This window comes from Eutrigla gurnardus (assembly GCF_963514095.1).
Source record: "Eutrigla gurnardus genome assembly, chromosome: 20".
Classification (NCBI taxonomy): Eukaryota; Metazoa; Chordata; class Actinopteri; order Perciformes; family Triglidae; genus Eutrigla; species Eutrigla gurnardus.
The window spans coordinates 9,324,830-9,351,140 of NC_139931.1; the positions used below are offsets into that span (position 1 = coordinate 9,324,830).

Genomic DNA, 26,311 nt, shown 5'->3' on the forward strand with positions numbered 1-26,311 from the left:
CCACACAATTTGCGAAATTCTACTCCAAGGAGCAAAACACCTCCACAGATTTGCACAACATTACACACAATGTCTGCTTCACCCTTTTTGCAAAACATTACACACAGGGATTTGTAAAACGCTACACACATTTTCACACCTTAGACACAGATACGGATTGTGAGGTTACTTCCTTGTCATTACAAAGCCCCGGATTGCCAATGACCACACTTATGAACAAATTGGATAATCACATCCACCAAGTGTGGAAGCACAGATGTGCTTATTTGAAAACGCAACACTCAGGTGTGCTATAAAAGGCAGCAGGTGAGTTCACCTGTCTTCAACAAAAATGGAAGGAGCTAGAAGAAGAAGAAGAGTGAGAATGAGAGGGGGAGCTCAAAGAGGAGATGAAGGCGGTAGAGGAAGAGGAGAAGGAGGTAGAGGAGGAGGCCCAGGTAGAGAAAGAGGAGAAGAAGGAGATAGAGGAAGAGGAAGATAAAATACATACTTGAAATATTCAGTCTGCAGCATCAGTGTTGTGCAGTGCTTGGTAAGTTTATAGTAGGCCTATTTGTGTACATTCTCCCTATATCTCAAACTAATCATGAGGAGTGATGTGGGTTTGTCACTATTTTTTTGACACCTAAATTATCCCTTACATAACAATGTCTGGCCAAAAATCTAGCACATGCTATTTCCTAAAATTAGTTTTTTTTACAAAAGTGTTTTTTATTTATCACAGCAGTGTGAAACTGGCTGCAATAGTGTCTGATCATTGAGGACTGTGTTGGTTAAATGAAAACTAATAGCATTTTCACAAATATGTGTATATGTTTTGACTGAAGTGTGTATGTTTTGACTGAAGTGTGTCATTTTGCAAACAATCTAGGAATTATGCAAATTGAGTTTGGTGTTTGGATAATTGTGATTATATTTTGAAAAAAAGAACCCGGTTTTCAAAATTGCATGTAAGAATGAACTCAGACCAGCTGCTTGCTTTGGCTCATCTTACTCTCAGATGTAGATATAGACCATCACAGCTATCTCCAACACCTTCACAAAATATGAATATGAGGAGACTGCTGGTACCACTGGTACATGTATTGACGTGTTGAGTACATCGTCCACTGACCATAATACAAACAAAAGTGAGTAATTGTACACATCTGTACATCTTTGTTGGGAAAAACACATTGGGGTTACTTACAGATATACATGGGCAAGGTCATGCAGCAACCCCATCCCTTTAATATGTGTGTGTTCATAAGGTCTCTTTGAGTTCAGTGTAGACTCTCTGCATTAACTGAAAATGTAAAATACGTTTTCTCTTGGTTTTAAGTGAAGTCAAGTAAAAAACTCATTAGATGAACTTGAGTTTTTCAGGGCTTTGGGCCTAATTTTCAACTGTTGACGTGAGCTCGTTGGCATCCAGCAGCTGAGCATCAGCTGTCAGTTGTTTGCCTCCATATCAATCAATATCCCATTATTTGCCTTTGAGTGGTGTGTCCTTACATACACAATATGACCACTAGGTGGCAGGCTTTAGTTGATGATACTAACGGGGTGTTGCGGATGGTGTTTACAATTATGAATAAGGACACATCATTTTTGATGCTGTTCAGATAAAAATATTTATGCTTATTTTATATAGCCTATATATCTTTTATCTCTCTATATCTCAATCAACTAAATTGCAAAATATAAAATGTATGCGTCCATGAGACAGAAGAAGCCTCTGTCAAAACGCAATGAACAATGATTGAAATAAAGCAAGGACATTTAAAATTGGATCCCGATGGCTATTTCAGGAAAAAAGACACCATTCACAATAATGTTGCTGTAAATTTTGAGATCGGGTTTAGATTCCACACGACTCTGAATGGGAGGTGTTATGTTAAGACTCCGTCAACGATGCATTCTATGGTTAAAATCAGAAAATCACCCATACGGAACACCCTGGGGCCGAAACCAAGCGCACCAAACGTGCTCTACAACCGACGTAGTGACGCAACGCCTTTGTGTTGGCAAATCACGGTGTACGCTGGGCGGGCATTGTGAAGCTGTAGTTGAGTGTTAGCAGGCTAACTAGAGAAAGAAAGCTAACTAATCGTGAGAGTGGAAGTGGAGCTAACGTTAAAGGAAAAGGCAACTGTCAAAACAGCAAGGGGAGCAAGATTTTTTTTAATGGAGTGTTAATTCCGTTAGACGACTACATGAACATATGTGTAGCTAACGTTAGTTAATCAAAGACCGTGTGATGCCAGAGGAGCATTTTGGATACTACATCGATTGTCCCATTTCCAAACGGAAACCATTTCTGGACAGACAAGTCGTGCTAGCTAGCTAGCTAGCTAGCTAAGTGAATCATCCAGGATACTTTTCATTGTCACCTAAAAAACCCAAACTGAATGTTTTGTCTGTCATGAGTCCGGCCGGGTGCTCCCATGTGAACGCTTATAAGGTGGATAATTGGAAACAAAACCTTCGAGTCATTTACCAATGCTTTGTTTGGAGTGGTACTGCTGAGACCAGGAGACGCAAGGTAAAAACACAGGAACTGCAATGTTAGCTTCAGGAACAAACGTGCAATGATTTTTTTAACGTGGCACAGGCAGACACGGGGCAAGAGTGCAGATGATGCTCCACACGAAGTACATTCACTGAACGGGTTGGTCAAAATTACGGCGTTAAGTTAAACTTGCAGCAGTGCTGTTGCTAATGCTGGGGTTAGTTAGCCAGCTAGGTTACCACCGGTACGTTAGCTAGCAAGGCTGCTTGCCGAGCTGCGGAGGCTGGCGGCTTCTTCGCCATCCTAAAATGCAACGTTTCATGTCTCTTTTATTAACGTTAGCTCAAGCAATGGTTGGTTAGCATTTTTTTCTCCGAGTCAGTCGGATAGCTAGTCGTGGGTTAGCTCTTTGGGTAGATGCTGAACAGTTAGCTGCATGGCTAAACTTGGGTTTGAGGATGGCTGTGGCCATTAGCTAACATTGCCACACCAAATGTACCCATTGTGGCTCTCCACACGCGCACAATTGGGTCACATATGAACGGTTCTGTCCCGGGCATCCCGGGTCAGTGCTTTTTTTTCTGCACTGGTCATTCACTCACGAGTTTGGATGCTGGGAGGTCAGCTGATTACTTCATTGCCAATTTCTTGTTGGGCTTATCCCACACCTGCTCGGCCTGCACAGCTCCGAATAGCCCACTACAATGTGATGTCATCACTGGACCGTGTTGCAGTTTCTTTCACTCTTTCGCTCCATTTTTTTTTCTGAATATAAACATGTTTTTTTTGTGCCACGATGTTCATTTAGAAATACATAGAAGCTTTTGTAATGTGGATTAACAACATAATGTGGGTTGCTTGACTGTTACAAAAACAAATCCATGCCTCTCTTATGTATGTCATACATTTTTATGTCGTTGTGATAAAATAGGTGCTTCAGAGTGATGCAGGATGGACAGAGCTGGTGAGTTGATGCTTATCCCCTCCTCATCTTCACTGACATACTGTAGTTCAGATGACTAGGAGCTGGCTTGCTTTCTCTCCTCTTGCTCACCTATCTGTGTGCCTCAGTGCCTTTTCATGTAGTTGACTGAATATTAGATGTAAACCTACGTAGCGGATAAATTCAGCCCCATCCCTGTATGTTAGTCAGTGAGATCACCGGGCGGGAGGGTGGACTATGAGCGGAAAAGCCAAAAGCGTAGCTCAGTTACATTGCAGGCATGTCAGAGCAAATGGCTTGTGCATAACGGTCGATGACCCTTTTTTGTTTAGACAGTCTTGTAGTGGCACACTTTGGTTTTAGCACAGACTTCACATTGTCTTTATTAGAATGCTTTTCACACCAGATGTACATCATAATTAAAAAGTGCTGGAGAGCATCTGAAAATGTATGAAATACAAAATACATAGGTGTGTTTAGCTGTTGCAAACCTGGCCACAATCAGTTTTAAAAGCCTCACTGTCCAGGCACAATCACTTCATTGACGAGATGACCAGTACCACAGCCATTGCTTCAGGGGCAACCTCTAATTTTTTTCCCTAAGATTTACCTCGGACAATAAGTGCAGTTTTGGGAGACACACTGGCAATATATTAGTTGTATGGTGAACTATATCTTCCCTGCTTTTCTACAATGCCCTGTACATGGTGGTATGCTGCATGACAACCAGTCCTCCAGGTTGAAAAGCCTGCTGTCATAGTCCTCAAGGTTAGATGGCATTCAAAGAGCTGCTGTGAGCAGGTTTCTGTACACTTTAAAGCTTCCATTGGTACTTTCAGACTGAATAGGACTGGATTTTATGCTCCGACTCCTCCATCAGTCCATGTCATCTGTCACTGCAGTCTTTTTCCCCTCAAAAATGAGCACCACCTAGTTCCTCTCACACGCTCCAGCGTCGCAGTAAACATGGCCTTGATATTTGAAGTAAACTGATAATTGGGAGTGGAACTTCGCTGTGTAATACCAGTACTGTATCCAATAGTGACATTTTTATTTATTTAATAACTTGTTTGGGCTGTAATATAAGTGAAATGGAGAAGGAGAAACCTAGAGTTTTATTCATTTATATTTTCACAATTTGATGCGGTTTTAAATAGAAGAATTGTTGTTCGGTTGTTTACAATTAAAGTTGATTGACACAGCATTAATAGTCGGTTTTACTTATGGGAGCCATCCTTCTAGCTACGCAACAGCTGTCTTAACATCTGTTACCAGTGGTTCGGCTCTACCCATCTGTACCCAGACACTGCTTGTACAGGTGACTGATACAGAGAGGAAAAGAGAGTGGCTCCTGAATGAAATGTTCTCTCTACTGCCTAATTGCACTCCAGGATGGATATGCAAGTATGATTCTTGTGTCCCACTCCCCCTTCACCATGGTCCTTTTAGGACCTAGCTACTCCGGAGGTGAGGCAGTCTTTGATTGTGTTCAGCTCTGAATTATAAGCTAGAAGACTAGATGCCTTTTATCACATCTTATCACTGCGCTGCTTACTGCTTAAATCGTCTTCACAATAGTACAATATTGGCAACTACACTGCAAGCACTGTAGTAAAAGAGGCACCTTCTGCATAGAGGGAAGTTGGAAGACATTGCCATTCAGAGACCAGCAGTGAATAGAAAAGATGCGTTTTGACATTGCATTCACACGTGGTTTCATTAGCGAGTGCCTTTCATCCTGAATTGCCTCCTCATTTTCCTTGTTTCTTCTTCCCTTTTCATGTTGTCTGTCCTCGTCAGCCTCCCCGCAAGCTGCCATCCTCTCTACCTCGAGCTAAAATCAATTCCCATGCAATGTGCGGGAACATTAGAGGAAAATCTGTCACCTGCTCTGCATGCACAATCTGAAACCCACATGAGCCAAGGATGGCAGAATGAGTGCAAGAGATAGGAGTTTGCAGAGATGACATCACAACCCGGGGTGGCTTGGGATCTGCCATCCTTAATTAGTAAACGTTAATTAATAATAATTCTTTTGGCATGTTCGTCTAAAATTAAATACCCCATTAGCTTGGGATGTGCACATGTGTGAGTGAGTTGAACGCCAACGCATTGTATGACAGCATGCACTCCTTAACTGGCAAACGAGTTGACCATAGTTTATGTTTTACTTAGTATCAAATTTGATACTATACCTAGATAATTTTATAATTTTATACAACAAAATGGTCCATGGAGAGACAAATCATAAGCAGATTGAGCAGTGTATTAATGATGTCCCATTAAGGGGAGATGGCAAGAATAAACAAGTACGCAACAGTGTTTTCTGTTTGGTGTTAATGGACATTGTTACATGATTTTCTTCTGGGCATCATTATATTCTGTTCTGGTCTAGGTGTGCTACATGCCATATTGCCAGAGGGGCTACACATAGCGTAGCGGCCGTAGCCTGTCAGTTTGTGTCACGTTATAAAAATCGTCTGCATTTCAGGTTGCAGAGGAATTATTGTTCTGATGTACTTCCACTTCTATCTGCCTGGGTCCCTACTTTGATTCCCATCTCTTAATCTATTATTACTGTGTTGTGAGGGTATGTTTAATGGGTCTAGTGAGAGATTGTTTGAGAATGGCACACAAGCCGTTATCTGCCCAGATTTCTTATGTTTCCCCTCTTCATTGAGATTCATGTTACACCATTATTGCCATGTGCCATTTAAGCAGGTTTGCTCAGCTTGGAGATAGAATCCTGCCCTTGCTTTTAACCGTTAAATTCATTCCCCTTTAGGCCCAACTCCAGTCATATTCATAATTTATAGTTTGTGAATGGCTATGGTGGTGGAGGGATAGTGTGAATATTCATGAAGGTCATTGTTATTTATTTTGTGTGCTGCTCCATCCAGCAGGATAGGCTATATTAGCTATGTATAAGAGGAGCTTCGATGTGCAAAAACACTGCTGCCAAGAAGGAATCCGCTATGCAGTTAAAGCAGAGCTATTATCTTAGGTTGAGTGGGAATCCGATGAGATGAGAGCCGGTAGGGTGGGGTTGGTGGAATTTTAGCACCATAACTTCTTTGAAGAATGTGCTGTCACTTTGATTAAAGGGGTAAGGGTCGTGATTAGAGAGCTGACTGAAGTCAGCTTTTTTATCTTCTAGTTTTGATAAATCATGTATGATCAGAGGAACCATAACACCCCCTCTTTTTCCCACAAGCACAAACCCCATTTCTGCTTGTGATGAGGGGAGATGAGAGAGAAATCGTTTGCTAGATGTTGCAGGGAATTTCAGAGGTAGGAAAATGGATAGCTATATCTTCAAGGATGACACATTTACTTCCTTCTGTCGCTCTCTCCTCCCTCCTGTTCTCTCACTTCATACACACACACACACACACACACAGATGCACTGAGGCACGACCAATCCCAGTGAGCGGCTGATTCCTGTGCTGTGAGCAGATCTCTTTGTCAGATCAGTCTCCATCACATCACAAGCCTGCTCTCTGACTCATCAGCATACGTTTGTAGCATCAGGATCTTTTCCTCCAGCCTCTTCATAGCCCTCACTTGTTCCTCTTCTGCACTCACTCCCACGCTTTTTCTTCCTCTTTTTTTGTTCTTTTGCTTTCGCTTTTTTTTCTCCTATTTTGCAAACCTAGTTCAGCTCACAATTCTCATTTCCCCTTCACCTCCCATTAAATGTGTGCAATAAATAAATGACTGTATGATGATAATTATAATACTATGATGGCAATTTCAAAATTACACTATGTACAATGTTAAAAAACACAAAGAATAGAATTTTCCATTCAGAGGTTGTTTTTTATTTCTTCTTTTTTCGAATCCTGTGAAAGTCGTAGCAAAGCCTCTTAACGTTGAATTTTCCCCTGGTCCCACTGGTCCTTTTCAGTCATCTCGCCACCGCACAGTCGGTGGGTTTGGTGATATCAGACGTTTGTTTCTCGCCCCCTTCCAGCCCTTTTTCTTCCATGTCTGTGTGCTCTCTCTGTCACTTCCAGCCTAATATGTCTTTCATTCTGTCAATCACTGGGTGGCTCAGTGACTCAGAGAAATAAATGGCACAAGGTCTGTAACCTCTTCCCATAGTAATGGGCCCATTGTGTGGTGAACTTTTGCATTCTATTGTCTCCCAGTAAGGCCTCGGGTAAGCTAGTCTCCCATTCAGCATCTTATTTAATGGCGGTGCTATAATGTACTTGAAGTGTGAGGGTACTGTACCGACTCATTTGGATGTCCTCTGCTACAGTGCTTCCTGTCTTGGTGTTTATTTTAGACCAGAGACGTGAGAGAAGACAGCCAGGCTGAGAGCTGGTCAAGAAGATTCAACCTTGAAATGAGCGCAAATGTGAAATCGGGGGTGAAGGAGGTGGGAGGGCTGTGACTTAAAATGAACAGCCTTAAACTTTGTCTTAGCAGTGATTGAGAAAAGAGTGATGAAAAATACATTGATGTGGTAAACAAAAAAACAGCCGTTCTCTTTTGGGCAGGGTTACTATAGCTGTGTGTCTGAGGACAAGCATGACTTTGCGTTTTCATTGAGCTCCTCTGTGTAAGCTGCATCCAGCTCTCCATATTTTCTCTTCCATCTCTCTGCCTGACCGTTTCACTTCTTTGCCCTTTTTTCGAGAGGCGGTTCTTCTCATTAGACTGTCCAACGGGTTCTGGAAAGACATCATTGCTACAAAGCATGCTGGTTGTGGCCTGAGCCAGCCAATGAGGCTGCTGTCCAGCCCTCCCTTAGTACCACCATCTGGCTAATGAGCTGTCAATCACTCCCCAGGGGCCGGCCAAGCCCAAAACCAAGAGGCAATCAATCTCTTCTAGTGTGGACACTCAATTATTCCCTATTGTTAAAACTGTGGGCCCAAGTGACAGCTTTTCTTGCGCTTAGGCATTTTGTCTAGAAATGGTTCTCTGTCCTTGTGGAAATAAAGTGGCATTAGAACCTAAGATAATTTATTACTTGGGTCTACTCAATATATAGTCGCTTTTAAATACTCTGCAGTGCACTAATAGCCCCACTGTGCCTCTTTTCTGTAGACAGCTCATAGATTTTCTTGAAGGTAGTGTGCAAGGCACTGTGGATCCTGATAGGTGCTATGGGGATAAAGAAGAAATCAACTTGACATCGTATGCGATTTGAGTCCAAGGGGACCAAATCAAGGAGTCACATCAGCGGTCTGTTTGTGTGTTTTCTTTCTGAGGAGCAGGGTGGTTTGGGCATCTGGTAGCTGCAGGGTTCGACAAGTGATCACGCACCCTTTTGTTAAGCTGGAGCTAGACTGTTAGCCATCTGTGCAGACAAACACACGGCAGTCTGCACGATCCTGCCTCTTGCTGTACATGTTTGTCAATGTTTTTGCTTATTTTTTTTGCGGCTTGGGTTAGTCTGCACGATGGTCAGGTGGATAAATATTGGCTTGGTGCTCTTGTGTGAGAGAGGCTTTGTGTGATTCCTTTATGTGGCAGTTATCAAAGCATGTTTATTTGATGATTATTTAGCTTGTTCCCTCTGAACACGCATATGGAAACACACAGTTAGCCAGTATGTTTCACGTAATAATATAGTTAAGAATTTAAAACCATAAGTTTCACTCTGAGTTTTGTGAGTGGAAATCCTTCTGTTGCCTCCTCTTTTTATTCTCCGACACCCTCTGTAAATCAAGGAGGAAGCACAGCCTATCTCTCCATAATCGAGTGATCCTAATCAGATTCCCACACCTATGTAGATACTGCAAACCTGCTTTATCACACCAACCTTGACAACTTGCACAAACTCCCAAGAAGCATTGGACTACATATTTCCCCCTCATGGCATCAAAGCTACTCCACCGTGAGTATGTCAGCTTAGTTCCACTCCATCCTCTTTTTATCCAGTTTTTATTTATTTTCCTGCAGATGGCAAGAAGCTAGACTCCATAGGCTGGGGCTCAGGGTTTAGCTATAATGTCCTTATAGCAGTGTCTGACAGTATGAGGCCAAACTACACTCCAACAATCCCCCATCTCCCCCACAACTGGGATTCGTTTGGATGAGGTGGGAATACATTCTCATGCAAAGACCATACAGCATGTCATTGTCAACAGAGGTTACAATGAGCTGAGGACGAAAGGAAGCGAAAGGAGAATAGAGTAAGATTTGCATTGTCTGTGTCCCTAGGGCTGCTTACTGGGACTGCATTTTGCAGGACAGGCATTGTCATGTGGGGATAGTGGGAAGTGCGCCTGCCAAGGCACTGACAGGCTGCAGCCCCACAGGGCCAGTAGGCAGTTCTGGAGCAACACCATCAGTCTTTCCCCCTCAACTTGATCATATTCGTTATCAGAAATGACTGTCTGTATGTATGCATGTGTGTCTGAGTACTCCTAGCAAAGGTCTACCTGTGTGTGCTCGACGAGAGAGATTCTCCGTGTCATATTATGCATATTCATAGTGTGCAGTGAGCATGTCTGTGTAGAGAAGCATGGAAAGGCTTCTGAATGTGAGGCTGCATGGTGAGTCACTGCTCTCATATAACCATGCTCCCTCCACCCTGTATTGACTCTCTCCCCCCTCCCCAGTCTGTTCTTTGCAGCAGTAGGAGCGTGCTCAGAAGAGCCAGACTCGGGAGAGCTTTGTCCACATCATAATCGTCGTCGTCATTCTCTCTCCTCCTCAGTTACAGCTCATCACATTACTGGCTCCGTTTGAATATATGAATGCATTAACCTTAATGCTACGTTAGGAATAATGCAGTCATATTGAAGGAATGCAGGAGATGAAGAAGGGTGGTGTGGATATGACCTTATTCAGATTAAGATGTATTCAGCTAGATCTTCTGGATACAGCTGAATTGAAGGTATCCCACTGTGGTTGTTGGAGCTGGGTGATTGTTAGCTGAAGGCCAGTAGCCCCACAAAGCATGCAATGCTATCCTATCCTCATGTTCAAGATGTGTTGGAGACCTATTCATCCAGCTAATGCCTTTCTGCATCTGTTCCTCCATCAATAGCCACCTTTGTACATTAGTGGGTGATTCCCCTGGACACGGTGCCCAGCCTAATTTGCCCCAAAGAGCCGATCCCAGATGGGAAACGCAGCCTAGTGCAGCCCGAACTGGAGCTTGCTACCTGTCCGACACTTGTTCCAGTCATCTGAGCCAGTCGCTGATCAATAGCTGATCTAATAGAACATTAAAAGCCCTGGGCGCAGAGAGAGGCAGGACTGCTGACACTGAGGAGTAGACAGCCTGTGAACCATGTTGAGAAGGAGAGAGCACCGAGAAGCCAAGGGGGTGCTGGAGCAGAGATAGATTTTCTGCCTGTTAAAGGGGTAGCGAGGCTGGGGAGGGGGAGCCAAAGGCGTGGCATTGGCAGGGTTACTTGTTTTTGACTTGGGAGTCTTGGTGCAATAGAGGTGGTATGGGGATTAACATCACTGCTTAGGCAGGATAGGCTCAAAGAGGCAACTAAAATCTATAATGAGGAATTCACTTTACCTCAGTTTCCACACATTTTTTTTATATTTTGCCATGTAAGGATTCATTTAGATTCTCAAAACACAAATCCTGCTACACACTTAACCTTTCTTTGAACTGAAAGCACTTTGAATTGCCCTGTTGTTCAAAGGTGCTATACAAATAAAATTGCCTTGCCTTCTTTTCTCAGAGCACGTCAGTGACACAAGCTCTGCATTTAAATAGTTCAAAGTAGGCTGAAGATGTGGGGTTTGTTCATTTCCTTCCCGTCGCTCACCATACATATCTCTTGGGAAAAGCACCCCTCCCGGATTTGGTTCTGCCCATTTCTTGCATACCCATTCAGGGCTGGCTGCCTAACAGACCAATATGAATAAAAACAAAGCTTAGTGTCTGCGACCCTGAATATCCCCTCTACTGCAATGTCATCACAATCCAGCCCACGGCTTATAATGCTCAGCCAAAACACAGACCTGATTGTTAGTTTTGCGGCCGATCTATGCGGCACGGCATAGAAGCATGTGTTTCATGTAACAAACATATCCCTACCATGATATGAGCAAATATACAACGATCGTGTTAGTCCTTGTGAGAGCAGCAAGCTCCCAAACAAAGCTTCATGATAACATGAACATGCCTGATGTGGCCTTGGATGTTTAAAGTTCATCCTGTGGGTTATTTAGTGAGATAGTCACGGTTTCATTATACCACAAGTGGCAGGCTATTCTTTTTTTTAGCTGTGTAGTCGGCCCCTTTGCATAGTGTTATGTGTCATCGAGGGAGATGGGAGCGAAACTGACTTTCTCTGCAACAATACACTTTAATGTTCTTTGTATGGTGTCGGGTTATACTATTGTGCCTCTACTCAAAAGACAGCAATAAGCAGACATTACTGGATAGTTTGGCCAATAGCTTAAACAAGGTGTGTGTAGGAGTGTGTGAGTCTTTCTTCTGAACTAGTTTCACACAGTGTACCAGAAACTAAATCTCTCCAGCCAATACTTTCTCTCCACCTTTGCTTCACACCTACTTTCCCTCTGTCTTCTCTCTCTGAGTGGGCGACTCATTGCGGCATGGTCTGGTCCCTGTAAGGCTTTGATTAGATCGCTCTGTCTTTCCTCTCATTCAATTTCTTTCTCTCAAAGCAGACAACATGCCGTGCTCTCACTCGCATTACCAACTGTAGTGAAAGCATCTATGATCATTGGTCATTTTTAAATTAAATTGTATTAAAGTGTAGAATTTCAGTATTACCATCTGCATGCTGTACATTCGTTAGAGGGTCAGGAGTGAAATGGAAATGGGAGTATTCCATAAACTAGTATATCACGACATCTCTCGCATTTAAGCCGCCAGGCTGCAGCTTTGTACGCAGGTATACAGTCATATAGCCTGTATGTCAGAGGCCAACGGTATTTTCATGTGTTCATTAGCATGGCTGTTGTTGGATGCCTTCACAGTGAAACCTGATAGAGAGGGATTATCCAATACCCAAAGCCCAAGTATCAGGACTGGAAACGTCAGAACGGTCTATCCCTATTCATAATGCAGTTATTAACTCCCATACTCATCTAGGCTACATGTTGCGTCTGCTTTCATATACAGCATCCGTATCACATTTCTGGCCATGATTTTTGACAATCTTCACCATATCCACATTTTGTTCCGTTTCATCTTTTCCCTCCCATATCTTACTGCATTTCCCTGGTAAGAGTTGGTCAGGGCCACTCCCTTCTCTCTCCCTCACAGTTGTTGTTCAAATTTTAGGTATACACACAGTGTAACCGCCACCAAATGTAATCTGAATTATGCATGAGCTGGGACCTGGGCTCCTGTGCAGCCAACATGGGCAGGTTTTGGCAGGTTTGCAGAAGATGTCAGGCATTCTAATGTCCGGTTACCTCTGGGTGCTGTAGTCAAACCAATCACACACACACACACACACACACACACACACAGACACCGGCTGCTCTCAGTGTGTGCTTCAGAAAAAAAATCTGCTTGCTTTCTCCAGTGTGCCTGCCAAGCATTAAATCCCATCATACTCTGCTTGTGTTAGAGAGCGAAATATTCAGTTGGATATATGTTGTTCTTCAACTGCATAGACTTTGTCAACAGGCCCTGGCAATCTTTGGTCTGTCTTCATATTGGGTCTATTCAAGTGCTGCTAAGTGTTCATCTGACTCAATGGAAGATAGAAATCTGATTCAGCTGGCAGGGAGTTCCAGTCTCTGCCTTCGCCGCTCTACAGTATATCTCAGGGCTCTGTCCTGCTGCATAGGATTTTCTCACCATACTGACTGTCCTCTCCTTTTTTTTTTCTGTCAATCCCCCCCCCCCCTCCTCCCCAACCCCCGTTCCCCTTTGGGTCTCTCTTTCCAGGCCAAGTCGTGTATCTGTCACATGTGTGGAGCCCACCTGAACCGACTCCACTCTTGTCTTTACTGCGTCTTTTTCGGCTGTTTTACGAAGAAACACATCCACGAGCACGCAAAAAACAAGAGACACAATCTAGGTAAGCCACACACTCACGCAACTATAATCTGAATATGCTAATTGTGTGCCCTTAAGTCCCTATATTTAAAAACAAATTGCACAATAGAGCTTAAGCATTAGTTGATAAATGACATCATTATACGTATTGTCCCTCCCTACGTCCAAGGCTCAGTCCCATCACGTCAATCCTCACATGCACCCCCGTGGCCCACTGCAGCATCAGCTATTATCAGCAAAGGATTACAGCATTACTTTGGGCAACTTCCCTCCTCTGAACAGACAGGGAATCCAAACCTGACTCTCCCCGCAACAAATTAACATTCTGGTGGGAGCGGCTTAGCCAGTCAAATGTCATGAGTTTGTACACTTACTTTCACAGCACGGCAAGAGAGCGTGCTAATCCACAGCTACGAGAATGCCTGCACTCTGACCCCTGCATGCTAATTATGCCATATGAGATAATGACACTAATGAGCAAGATTTGGATATTACCCCGATCAACTACACATGGTAAACTGGGCCACAATATGGTGGCTTAGTAGTCGTCTGAATGGCTTTGTTTAACATTTGGTTTGGTTGCACACAAACGCCTCCCGAGTGCATGGCCACAGTGTTAATTGCCATTGAGCATTCCATATGAGCCTCTCGGATATTGACCTTCTGTTCTTCTCCACCTCTAATCAAATGAATCCCTGTCTGCTAGACTGCTAGATAGCAAGCTCCCATCTCTTTTTTTCTTGTCTTTTTTCCTAACGTCCTCACTCCTCAGGACCCCTTTCATATTTGTCCTCCTAGCTACTTCATTCTAGAAATGCCTTTCACACCTTTTTACAACTTATTCTTGCTCTCAACCTTTGGTTCAAGTCAGCAAGATATATGAATTCCTCCCTGTATCACGTGCAGCACTCCATATTCTATATCTTCGTCCTCTCACTGCCACTTGTGTCCCCATTTTCTCTCTTAATCGGGTCGCTGTTGTCCAGAGAGGCCCATCCTATGTAGCCATGGTTTACCAGAATAAAAAAACAAAACAAAGATTGATCATGTTTTTAAAATGATAATTTCTTTCTACATGATTTGTTTCTTTGTATGCTCTTTCTTTATCGTTCTCTTTCAAGCACGCACAGACACACACAATAGCACTGTAAATACCCAGTCAGGTTTTCTATATGATGTTTTAGCTCACTTTATCAGTGTGGGTAGAACCAAAAACAGAAAAATGTCCAGTTAAGCTAAAAAAAAAAAAAAAAAGAAGGTTGTCACGGCAACAGAGCTGAGGTATTGTTGCCGTGGAGTTTTAGAATGGAAGAGGATGGTGTGTTAGTTGAAAGCGCAGGTGGGTGTGTGATATAGATGCACGTATTCCATTACTTCTATCCTCATATCTCTTATAATTGCTCAGTGCAAGAAATGAGATGGAAAAATATGGCGGTGAGTGGAAAATGCAGGGCAGAGAAAGTACTTGTCTTGAGGCTTTCACTGCCAGCGAGGTTGGACGATGAAATAAAACCCAGTGTGTGTTGCCGTGGTGGAAAAAATCTATTTGTAATTATGGTGCAATCTCTCTTTCTCCCTCTCTTTCTCTCCTTTCTGCTTCCAGCGATAGACTTATTATACGGTGGAATATATTGTTTTGTGTGTCAAGACTACATATATGACAAGGACATGGAGCAGATTGCCAAAGAGGAACAGAGGAAAGCCTGGAAATTACAAGGTAGAGCATTTCGTTTTCCCTCCGAGAACTTAATACAACTTTTGCAACGAGGCCATTCAAGTTTGTGTTTCTTTTGGGTCCACAGGCATAGGGGAGAAATACACAACATGGGAGCCGACCAAGAGGGAGCTAGAGTTATTACGACACAATCCAAAGCGGAGGAAAATCACTACTAACTGTACCATAGGTAAGCAATAAGCTGCAGTGTGAAGTCTGCAGAGCTTTTCATCCCCTGACAGCTTGTGTGCTGCGGGGATTCTTAATAGCTATGTGTGCCTCTACATGTGCCTTTGGGCAAACTGTGCTTGTTTAAGTCTGATACCCGAGGTCAACAGGACCAGGCAACCCCACAGGCAGTGCACAGAACACAGTGTTCCCTCGCTGATGCTTTAAATGCACACACCAAAGCGGGCCTCGGTTTGTGCCTGTCTCTCCCCAGAATTTGTTTTCTCAGCTTTTGCTGATTTTATCTGCTCCACCGTCTCCTGCCATCCCTCATCCCCATATATCTTTAAAGGGTAGACTTGGTTGGTTGCCCCTATTGGGCAGTAGACTGTGTGTGTGTGTGTGTGTGTGTGTGTGTGTGTGTGTGTGTGTGTGTGTGTGTGTGTGTGTGTGTGTGTGTGTGTGTGTGTGTGTGTGTGTGTGTGTGTGTGTGTGTGTGTGTGTGTGTGTGTGTGTGTGTGTGTGTGTGTGTGTGTGTGTGTGTGTGTGTGTGTGTGTGTACACCACGACTCGTCTGAAGTATTAAAGCTCTTGCTGAGCGCTCTCTTCCAGAACCAAACCTTACTCAATTGGATTAGACCCAAGACCTTGCTGTGTTTCACCTGTTCTCCTGGCCATCACTGGAAGCTTATTTTTTTTTTCTCACTCTGAATGAATTCATTCACAGCTTTGGGGTCTGCTCCAGGCTACAAACAGTTTTGCTGGCAGAGCTGACCAATGCCTTATTCATTATTATGCATTTGCTGTATTTGCTTGCCAAGTGACAAAATATTTTTGAATTTAGTTTCAAAATAGAAATATCATTTATGTGCTTTTTTCATAACCAATTCAATCATATTTGCTTATTGTAAAAGTCTTGAGATCCTTGGTTACGTATCAGAACAATGCCATGTTTAATCTTCTTGCCATGTTGCTCTGACACTTTTCTTTGTCTCTTTTTGTTGTCCTCTAGGTTTACGAGGGTTAATAAACCTGGGCAACACATGTTTCATGAACTGTATTGTTCAGGCCCTAACACACACGCCGCTGCTGCGAGACTTCTTTCTCTCCGACAGACACAAGTGCGAGATGCAATCAAATTCCTGTCTGGTGTGTGAGATGTCCCAGCTCTTTCAGGAGGTACGGTGCACAATTTGCATGTCTGGACTTGTTACATAGGTGTATTCAATCCTACAAAGACGAGAAGAATTCCTGATTTAGGTTAAAACAGAACCATCATTTCAGAGGTTTTTTTTTAAGGACCAAATAAATACAGAATGTTCCCTCGCAGTGTAACCCACTGCAGAAGGCTGAGTCACTGTTCGGCTCTTTTGTCGACTCCGAAGAGGGAGGCTGAGAGGAGGGAAACATCCTGCCTGAAAGGAATGTACAGAGCCACATGCAAATGAATAAGCAGAATGCAGTAATTATAATTTTATTGAACCGGGTCAGTCATTGCGAATAATGCTGCACAGCCGTTTATAGCCTTTTAATCCCAGGTCTTTGATACAAAGGTTTGGCATTTTTACATCCGACACGCTCATCCGTCCTGGCCGTTATGTAATATCTGCTTGGTCTGCTCCTACACTGCCTCACTTTTTTTCCTAACACCCTCTCACATCCCAGTATATAAAGGCCCACGGATGGCAAGTGGTGTTATAATGAGTCACACACACACACACACACACACACACACACACACACACACACACACACACACACACACACACACACACACACACACGTTCAAACCTCCACACCTTGTCCCCAACTCTAATTCTATTGCTTACTTCCAATATCTACCTTCATACTTTTTTTAACCCAGCCCCATAACTTAATCAAAAGCCTTCTGACTCTGCAGACACACAGCTTTTTAGAAGTGAAGGGCCCTACCCGCTTTGATCAGCCACTCTCCTCTCTCTCCCTTTCCCCTGCTTCCTTCTCCTCTGCTGGCATCTTTTGTTTGTCAACCACCTTCAAACTGACGAAAAGGAGCAGAGTTTGTGAGATTCAAACGAGGCATCAGCATGGCATGTTTTCCGCTTTCGCGGCTCGATCAGATTTCAGACAGCTGTGGAGCGAGGTGTGCGCGACATCTACGTGCCGAGAAACGAGAGCCCTTTCTGGCATTAATGAGCTCCTGTCGGAACTTCATTGTTGTGTTTGCACTCCGCCAACTCGTGTGCACCGCACAGCTCTGTTACTTTCTTACTCGCATCTCCTGACCCCGACCTGGATTGTCAGTTGTCACTCACTCAAATTCCCATGACAGTGCAAAAAGACACTACGCAACAACTGTACAGAAGGAAGTTCTTGCTACAAAAAAAACTCCAGTTTTCCAACCAGTTCTGTCTTGCACACATCACACCTTGTGACCTCAACTGTCAGTGGATGTGCTGTGATTAGCTGTAGCGCTGTTCGGCGACATGTGGTGGAATTCATTGATATCTGACGAGCTAAGAGAGTTAGAAAATTACCTCGACTTGACAGAGCGCTCGTGTTATGGTTCAGCAGTGAATTATAAATGGCAGTGGGAAATGTAACGATGAGATTGGCAACGAGGTGATAAAATATAATGGGCCCAGGAACACCTGGTGAAAATAGGCTAACCACACACCTCATCTTTCTTCCCTGCTCTCAGTTCTACTCGGGCCACCGTTCGCCCCACATTCCCTTCCGGCTGCTGCACCTGGTCTGGACTCACGCACGTCACCTCGCAGGCTACGAGCAGCAAGACGCCCACGAGTTCCTCATCGCTGCATTGGATGTCCTCCACAGGCACTGCAAAGGGGACACCATCAGTAAGCCGTGTAACCAATCAATGTGACGTTCCTGGTGTGTATACTGCATTCAGAGTAGAGTGTTTTTTCTTTAAATACAGTAAGATTGGAGGGTTCACTTTCTTTCTTGAATATTTCCTGTCAGGCCACGATTCAAGTCGGACTGAATGGGGAAACGCAGCAAAGAGCAGTGTCAGTTGAGATTTGAGAGGCATGTGTCTGGGCCACCTACTGCCTCTGATCCAGCATGTGGAGTTATACCTTAGATCTACCCGCAGAGCACAGTGCCTTACTTCACTGGAAGCATACTGAAGGAGACTGGCAATGGTGTGTACCAAAGGGACAGCAAGCAAGCAGTGTGAGGAATGTCAATAGGCCCTGCTGCAGTGCAATGACAGGCTGACGCACACCCACAGACCCTGCAGTAAGGTTTGTTTTCGATTATCTAGAATCCAGAGAGTTGTGATGTAGCAGAGAGGCTTCACTGCAGGGGAGTGGTAAAGTGAGAAAGAGGGCCAGACAGAGTCCTTCAGAGGTGCTAAACAGGTTGTTGTTGTTGTTGTTGTTATCTGTGTGTCTATTCATACTCGCTGCTCTTTGTGGTCCACAGGAGACGACAATGGGAAGAAGGCCAACAATCCAAACCACTGTAACTGCATCATTGACCAAATCTTCACTGGGGGCCTGCAATCAGATGTTACCTGTCAAGTTTGCCAGTACGTTTGTGCGTTTGCAACGTGAGAAGTGTAAAGAAGCAGTTTACGGAGAGAACCCATCTGAGACGTTTTCTGTCCATTTCTCTTGATGGAGCATCACATCACCACCTAAACCCCTCCCCCCTCTTTTTCTACATTAACACATTCATCCATCTATCTGATGGTGTAGTCGCCTCTCACCACTGGGCTGATCGATGTGGACACCACCTGTCCTTCCAGAGTGGCTGAACCCCTGGTTGTGTCCTCTCCACTGCTCTTATTTAAAGGGCCGGCCCCTGCAGTGCTGCTGTAAGGGAGGTTGTCTAGACGGCAGCACAACCCAAGCACTGCCTGCCTGCCCCCTAGAGCTGTCCTGTCACATTAACGCTAACACGCTGCACTGAACTACAAAGCACCTCGCCCAGACTAGCAGGCAAGCCAAGCCAAGCCAAACCCAGTGCCATGTTACCTGCCTCCACAGTGAAAAGGGAGACTGCTGATGCAGAGCTAGAGATGCTGTCTTGAGTATCATTCTGCCATGAATGAAACTCCTCTGTAATCATTAAACAACGCTCCTGTTGACTACAGATGGGGAAGGCCTCAAGCAACAGAAAATGCATCCCCAAATGCTTTTTAAACAACAATGATACCATAATGGTGCCAATAATAAGGCAGGGTTACTCTCTCACCCATCATATAAGCATACCTTTTTCCCTTTAATAGCCACCTGCTGGTACCACTGGGTGTTACAGCACTCTGACTTATCTAATCAACAGTGATAATGTATGGCAGACCATCCCCTGTGCACAAATATTTGTGTATATTGCATGCATTCTACACAGGAAGCCTCATTTTCTCCCGGACTGCAGTCCATCACAGCCTTTGGGCTGTAATAATGCAAATTCCTTTTGTAAAGCCAATTTTCTCTGATGTAACACTTCATTGAATTGCAAATAGCCCTGGAAGAACAGTGTGTATATTATGCACATGCACACACTCCATCTTCCAGCGGGCTTAAACAAAAACCTGATCAGAATCTACAGAGGCTATGTGAACTTAGGCTTGTGCATTGCCGTCTGTGTCATCATCCTTTCATCATGAGCTGTAATAAATGACACGCAAACCTACTCACAACCACACACTATTTATTCAACCTCATAATTGAACTGCCTTCTCTTCTTCTTTTTCTTTTTTTTCCTCTAGCGGGGTTTCCACAACGATAGATCCATTCTGGGACATCAGTCTGGACCTTCCTGGCTCTTCCACACCTTTCTGGCCACTCAGCCCTGGAGGGGATGGCAGCACAGTCAATGGAGAGAGCCACCTGTCAGGATCCACCACTCTCACAGACTGCCTACGCAGGTACTGCTTCAGTGTTAGCTGTTTTTTTGTATCTTTCTGAACTAAACCAAACTCTAAGTCATCTAGCTTGTAGAATATTTAAAAGCCCTAGAGAGGAGCCTCTTGCCAAAAAATAGATGGTTAGTCGCCTTACAGAACTTGCTATGTTCCTCCGTGCTGATTGTTATTGTCCTGTATCCTTGACGCCACCTCTCCAGATGCATGGCTATCAATCATCTCAAAATACATTTTAATCATCCCTCCACTTGTATGAGGGGTCACATATTGTGTCTGCACAGGCACAGCAACCCTGCTATCACTCATCTCCCACCATCACCAGGTTGGCAGAGGAGGTGTGACCTCTCATATCTCCTCTCCTGCCTCTTCATTCTTGCAATTTCTTTTCCTGCTCTCCTTATCTTATTTCATTCCCTCCCCTCTCCACCTAATTCCTTTCCCCCTGTGCCCTCGGTTTCTACCTCTCCTATTCGTCTCATCCTCCCCCCTCTTTCTCTCGCCTCCTTTCCTTCTGACTTTTTTTTTTTTACTGCAGCACCTCACACACCCCTAGTTGCTGCAGCAAGGCTCTTAAAGGTACAGAACTGGTTGGTGCTGTTGCCGTGGTGATAGAGGCGTTGGGATAACCAGCAGGGGTCTGGGTTGGGTGGCCTGACATATAGAGTGGCTGCACCAAAACACTGCAGGCAGACTTTTCACAAGCCCCTCACACATCTTGAGGTGGAGTTTCGATCTGTAGGACTAGAAGTAGGTGTTGTGGGGTGTTAAAAGCAAAGCTATTGTGTAAAATGTCCAAAGAAAATACACCATTATACTCTTCTTCCTCTTTTCACCCCCTTCCTCTGTTCACTTCCTGTCTCCTGTTTGCCTACTTGTTCTCTGCCTTTTCACACCCTCTCTTCTTCTCTTCGACTCCCACCCTCTGCAGGTTTACGCGGCCTGAACATCTAGGAAGCAGTGCCAAAATCAAGTGCGGCGGTTGCCATAGTTACCAGGAGTCCACCAAACAGCTGACAATGAAGAAGCTCCCCATCGTAGCATGTTTCCATCTCAAAGTGAGTCAGCCAGTGACAACATGCTGCCATTTATCACTTGTTACCTTATCTGATTATTTAAGGGTGCATTCAGCTTTTATCACTAACACATCAGATTTTTGTCATTATTCCAAAACGGCAGGTACAGTACTGTCTTGAATTTTTTTTTATTTTCATAATTTTACCCTATTTAGTTTGGTATTGATTTTTGTAACTGCATCTTTTACATACTGCAATACATTGATATGCTATAGTATATGGTCCATTTTGCCCTGTGTGTATGCAGCCTTGCATCTGATAGAGGCAAAGTTCTGATTTTTGCAGTGACTTAGCTGTCTGGTACATTGCTTGTGCGTAGGTGTGTTGATAATACGATTCAGTTGTTGGTGCATTACCTCCCACTGTGCAGCCCTTTCTCAGTGTCCCAGGACACCTATGACTTTAATGACTCATACAGTGCCCCACTGTCCATGTTTTATTTATCATAACAGTATTGGGTGGGGGCTTATAAGGTATTTATGATATTCATAGGAAAACAGGCTGCAAGACAATTGTCTTAAGATCCATCCAAGCCTGATATTATCTCGTTATGAATGCGCTAATGTGTGACACAGGATGAAAACACAAGCATTTTCACTTTTCACTCGCTGTGTTGTATTTTGTATGTTGTAGTGATGATACCTTATTTCTACATGTGTCCCTTCCCCTCCCCCCACTCTCTGTCTTGCCATGTTTCTGCCCCTTCCCCCCCTCTTCCTCTCTCACCCTCCCTCTCCGGCCATCTCCAGCGGTTTGAGCACTCTGCCAAACTGCGGCGGAAGATCACTACATACGTTTCCTTCCCCCTAGAGTTGGACATGACGCCCTTCATGGCATCCAGGTAAGGCACTACCTGGTGTCGCTTAGCTGTCCTACCCATATGATGGGCATCTTGTCCTGTTAGTCTTCACAGCAAGATGGAAAAAACAGATTTTTCTCAGAAAAACAACAAACAAACAAACAAACCCTGTAGCAGCTTACTTAAGTGGTTTATTATATTGTAATGCTTACACGTATGATACACTATACATCTGTATGTTACACACAAACAATATATTTATAAAGATAGATTTATTTATATATATATTTTGATGTCAGTAAAGCATGCAGCAGCAGTATTGCCCCACCCCTGTCTGTAGCATCCATTCATCTCCATTCAGAGACAGTAAGATCATTAGAGGAGGATATCGGCTTTCATAGATAGGATAATTCTGCCACCTAGTGGGTTATGTTAGCACACGCACACAGCTTTAAAAATGCTAATGTCTTGCTGTTCTTTTTCTGTCTCCCACAGTAAAGAGAGCAGAATGAACGGGCAGTATCAACAGACTGTTGACGTATTAAACAACGACAATAAGTGAGTAACTTGGGAAACTACAACGGATTTATAAACACTGTCACTCCACAGCAGCACTGACGTCATAGTAGACATTTCTCCTGTTGCATGGCCGCACATGCTAATGACCTGAAGCATCTGGCTGTGACTTCCTCAAATTAAATCAATTTGAAGTCTATTAAAAGCTGCTTAGTTTGCCTCATCCATGACTGTTACAGTAGCTTTTCATTTTCCGGGACATTTACGGGGAATTTACTGTCTTAATGCCATTGACGGGGTGCTTGTAGTAGAGACAAGTGTCGGTATGCATGTCGCTCCTTGTTGAAGCCTTTAATACACTAGAACTATGGGATGGATAATGGGTTGTGGTGTATGATTTAGCCACGTGTTCCAAACAGATGTGTAAATGTGTTTTCTTTCATCAAAATTCCCAATCACTTGTGATTTGTGCCAATCTGATGATTTTTATAATTTTTGATGCGGGGGGCGATGATTCCACACGTCTCATTGCTCTGCTCCGCTAAAAGCACATGGAATATAGCCATATTCAGGTTCTTATTATGCTCTCCTTTTGTGATTATTCTATGCATTTCAGGATAAAGACGTCTCTATTCTTTTTCCAGGTATTCCTTGTTTGCAGTGGTCAACCACCAAGGCACATTAGAGAGTGGCCACTACACCAGCTTCATCCGCCAGCACAAAGACCAGTGGTTCAAATGTGATGACGCCATAATCACCAAGGCCAGCATTAAGGATGTACTCGATAGCGAAGGGTAAGAATGGAAACCGACGTTGGCAGCACTACAAAATGTTTAAAGGAGTCATCACCTGGAAATCGCAATTTCTCTTGTTAAAACATGCATATCTGTGTTTGACCTCAGTTGAAACTTGCCTGAAAGGCTGGAGTTTGAAAGTGGCGCCGTTTTTTCGCTTCTGCTCTTTTTCCGAACAGGAATAGCACACAAGGGTGTGCATTCCTAAAGCACGAGATTTTGATTCTGCGCCTTCGGTGACGTCACCGTGGCGACTACTTGCATAAGCCCACCCCTCTTTCACCACCCAACCCCGCCCCGTCCGCTACCTGAAATCGCCGAAGCGCCGCCATTATGTTTTGGAGTCTGCATGCAGGCAAGCCCCCCCGGCTCTGTCCTTCCTGCGGCGAATCAACGCGCGCCTCATTACATATTATACAATGCACATCCGGACCAGTCAAAACCTCGCGCGTAATCTCGCGTGATAAAATCGCGGTACGAAAAAGGGTCAGAACAAGCTCAATGTTAGATTAAATTTTTTTTTTTTTTTTCTAATAAGTTTTACGAATTGATCCAAAGCGATCCAAGGGGGGCTGGATACGTATAAAACCAGGTGATGACTCCTTTAAACATATAGCATGAAATCTGAATCGGATGTTTTTTCCCCCCCATCCCTTTAGGTATCTCTTATTCTACCATAAACAGTTCCTCGAGTATGAGTAGTCTTTGTGACCACTGACCATGAAGAACCACTGCTTCTAATGAGAGAGTCAAAGGGACTGGATGAAAACGCAAAACACACAAACCTACCTGAAACTCTTTGATTACCAGTCTTGCTCCTCCAGCTCTTGGAGGACAAAAATAAAGACGTGTGAAATCATGCAACCTTTCAAAAGAAAAAAAAAAAAAAAAATAAGCACTGAGCTACTTCTTGGCATCTACTTGACAAAACTGAATGAAGAGGAGAGAAGGATGAGGAGGAAGAGTTGGGCGTTGTCAGTTCCAGACTTGGGCAGAGGGAAAGAGGCCCCACACCCCTCACACTCTCCCTTCCCCTACCTGCTGCAGGGGCTGTCTGAGTATGACTGACTGTCACGTTGATTGGGCACATCCGGAGTTTTCTTACAGTATTCTGACCCTCTCCACCCCCCCCACCCCCGCCCCCCCTTCATTTCTCTCCCATGGTGCTCTTGTTTCAACTGACCAAGCATTTTACTTGATGGAAGACAGTTTGTTGTCATATGCATATGGGACTGAACGCAAAAAAAAAAAAGTTAAAAAAAATTAAAAAAACAAGAATAGAATCAATGTATTATGAACTTTGCAAGAACATTTTAAAGGTATGGTTATGATTCTTATCATTTGTGAATTTTGTTATGAAATACTGTATGAATATAGTATACATCTATTTTTTAAGAGCAAAAAAAAAAAAAGAAAACATGGGAGAGCTTAGAGACGCTGCCTTTGCCAGTTGCTGGGGAAGTGCTGCCATGGAAACTAAGCAGATTTGGACCTGAGTGTGCTCATGTTCCATTATTTACTGTGTTGATTGTTTTTTTTTGTTTTTTTAAGTCTGGTTGAGGGCAGGGAATATCTTTTTTTTTTTTAATTCTTTCTTTTTTTAGCAACTCTTTGACTTTTTGTTTACTGTTCTTTTCAGTGTCTTTTATTTTAAATTTTCAGTACAGTCACGTGTCCCTCACTGTCCTGGTACTGGAAATGTTTTTTGGACGTGTTATACTTTCATTCTTGTGGAATTGTTGGTATAATGATGGTGATGGTTAAATTGGCTCACCTTTTTTGCTGTTTATGAATTGTATGTTGAATGTGAGCTTTGGGTTTTCCGTATGGCGTTCTGAAGAGAAGACTCGATACGTGAGCCCACCCAAACGGGCTCCTGTGATGTGTGAGAATGCTGTGGTCTCTCCTCATTGAACACCTTGAATGCTCTGTGCAAAAGAGAGAAAAAAAAAAAAAAAAAAGCCCATTTAACAACACTGCATGCGACTGGGCTCTCATGATCTTCTGTGAAAAATTGCCCTCAGTAATGCCTCAAGGCCTGCTGCTGCTGCCCTTCATGATTCCTGTTCTATAGTTTGGGGATGGGAAGATGATCATGTGAGATATATATCTATATCTATATATAGAGGGTAAAAACACATTGCACGAATATGGGCACTGTGCGACCATAGCCTGGCTCTGAATCCATCAGTGTTAATCTTCTCCATGGCAACTGTGTGGCTGGTGTAGACCGGTGTGGTTCGTGGTGTGTCTTGCCTCTGCAGTGCAGTAAACCCAGTGCTCTATTCAATCAGTATGCTGTCAAGTCAGACTCTAGATAATGCACATACACATCAGGGTGTTGTGGTCTGTTTTGTTTGAATATCACTGATTGTGTATGTATTAAAAAAAAAAAAAATTCATAATAAAAAAAAAAAATACTCACTCATGTATAAGATGAGGGCCCTAACCTATCACAGTAATGCCACATAAAAAAAACCACAACCCCTGGTTGTTTAGCTGCTCTGTAATTGAAGACAAACATATCCTTTGGTCTGCTGCAGAACCTCAGCTAGAGGGCAACGGTGGGGTTTCTTAACCGTGGAATCAAAGACGTGTGAAGTGGGCACACTTTGTTTTTTTTCGATGTATCGGAGGAGCAGTTGAGGCCACCCAAGGACATTCAGGGATGCAGCTGAAACGAGAAGAGGAGAGCTTCATCATCCGTTTCAGTGATTAAATTCAGAACAAAACTGGAATGTGTACGTTCTGTCTTTTGTCTCCTCCTTCAAGTCTCACTCTCCTTTTGGACGATATATACTGTGTGTCCCAGAATTGAAGCCCTGTAGTGTATTTCCTGTCCGTGTACTCTCATGGTGGAACAAAGAAAAGTACTGTAAAGGAAAGAGGATCTTTTATTTACCAATGGATATGGTGCAGCAAACATGCACTCTCACATTTAAGCCTTCTATTAAATTCACACTGCATTCCTAA

At 43.6% G+C, this 26,311-nt stretch overlaps 1 protein-coding gene across 2 annotated transcripts; it reads left to right on the forward strand.

Moving 5' to 3' along the window:
* The first annotated feature begins 2,035 nt into the window (after nt 1-2,035).
* Nucleotides 2,036-26,311, forward strand: LOC311031029 (ubiquitin carboxyl-terminal hydrolase 22-like). Of its 2 annotated transcripts, XM_084037125.1 has the most exons (14): nt 2,036-2,524; nt 3,423-3,455; nt 13,291-13,423; nt 15,005-15,118; nt 15,204-15,305; nt 16,296-16,462; nt 17,964-18,123; nt 18,713-18,818; nt 20,001-20,159; nt 21,085-21,211; nt 21,979-22,070; nt 22,524-22,586; nt 23,189-23,338; nt 23,998-26,311. In XM_084037125.1, exons 1-14 carry the CDS (start codon nt 2,405-2,407, stop codon nt 24,038-24,040), a joined length of 1,569 nt encoding a protein of 522 aa, XP_083893251.1. In that variant the 5' UTR covers nt 2,036-2,404; the 3' UTR covers nt 24,041-26,311. The 2 variants fall into 2 exon arrangements, with proteins under 2 accessions (XP_083893251.1, XP_083893252.1); XM_084037126.1 differs by lacking the exon at nt 3,423-3,455.

Excerpts from the sequence above, each read along its gene's own strand:
- LOC311031029 (XM_084037125.1), top strand. The coding sequence starts at position 2,405 with ATGAGTCCGGCCGGGTGCTCCCATGTGAACGCTTATAAGGTGGATAAT. Across the intron at positions 13,424-15,004 it reads AAACAAGAGACACAATCTAG|CGATAGACTTATTATACGGT; the intron begins GTAAGCCACACA and ends TTCTGCTTCCAG. Across the intron at positions 18,819-20,000 it reads GTTACCTGTCAAGTTTGCCA|CGGGGTTTCCACAACGATAG; the intron begins GTACGTTTGTGC and ends TTTTTCCTCTAG.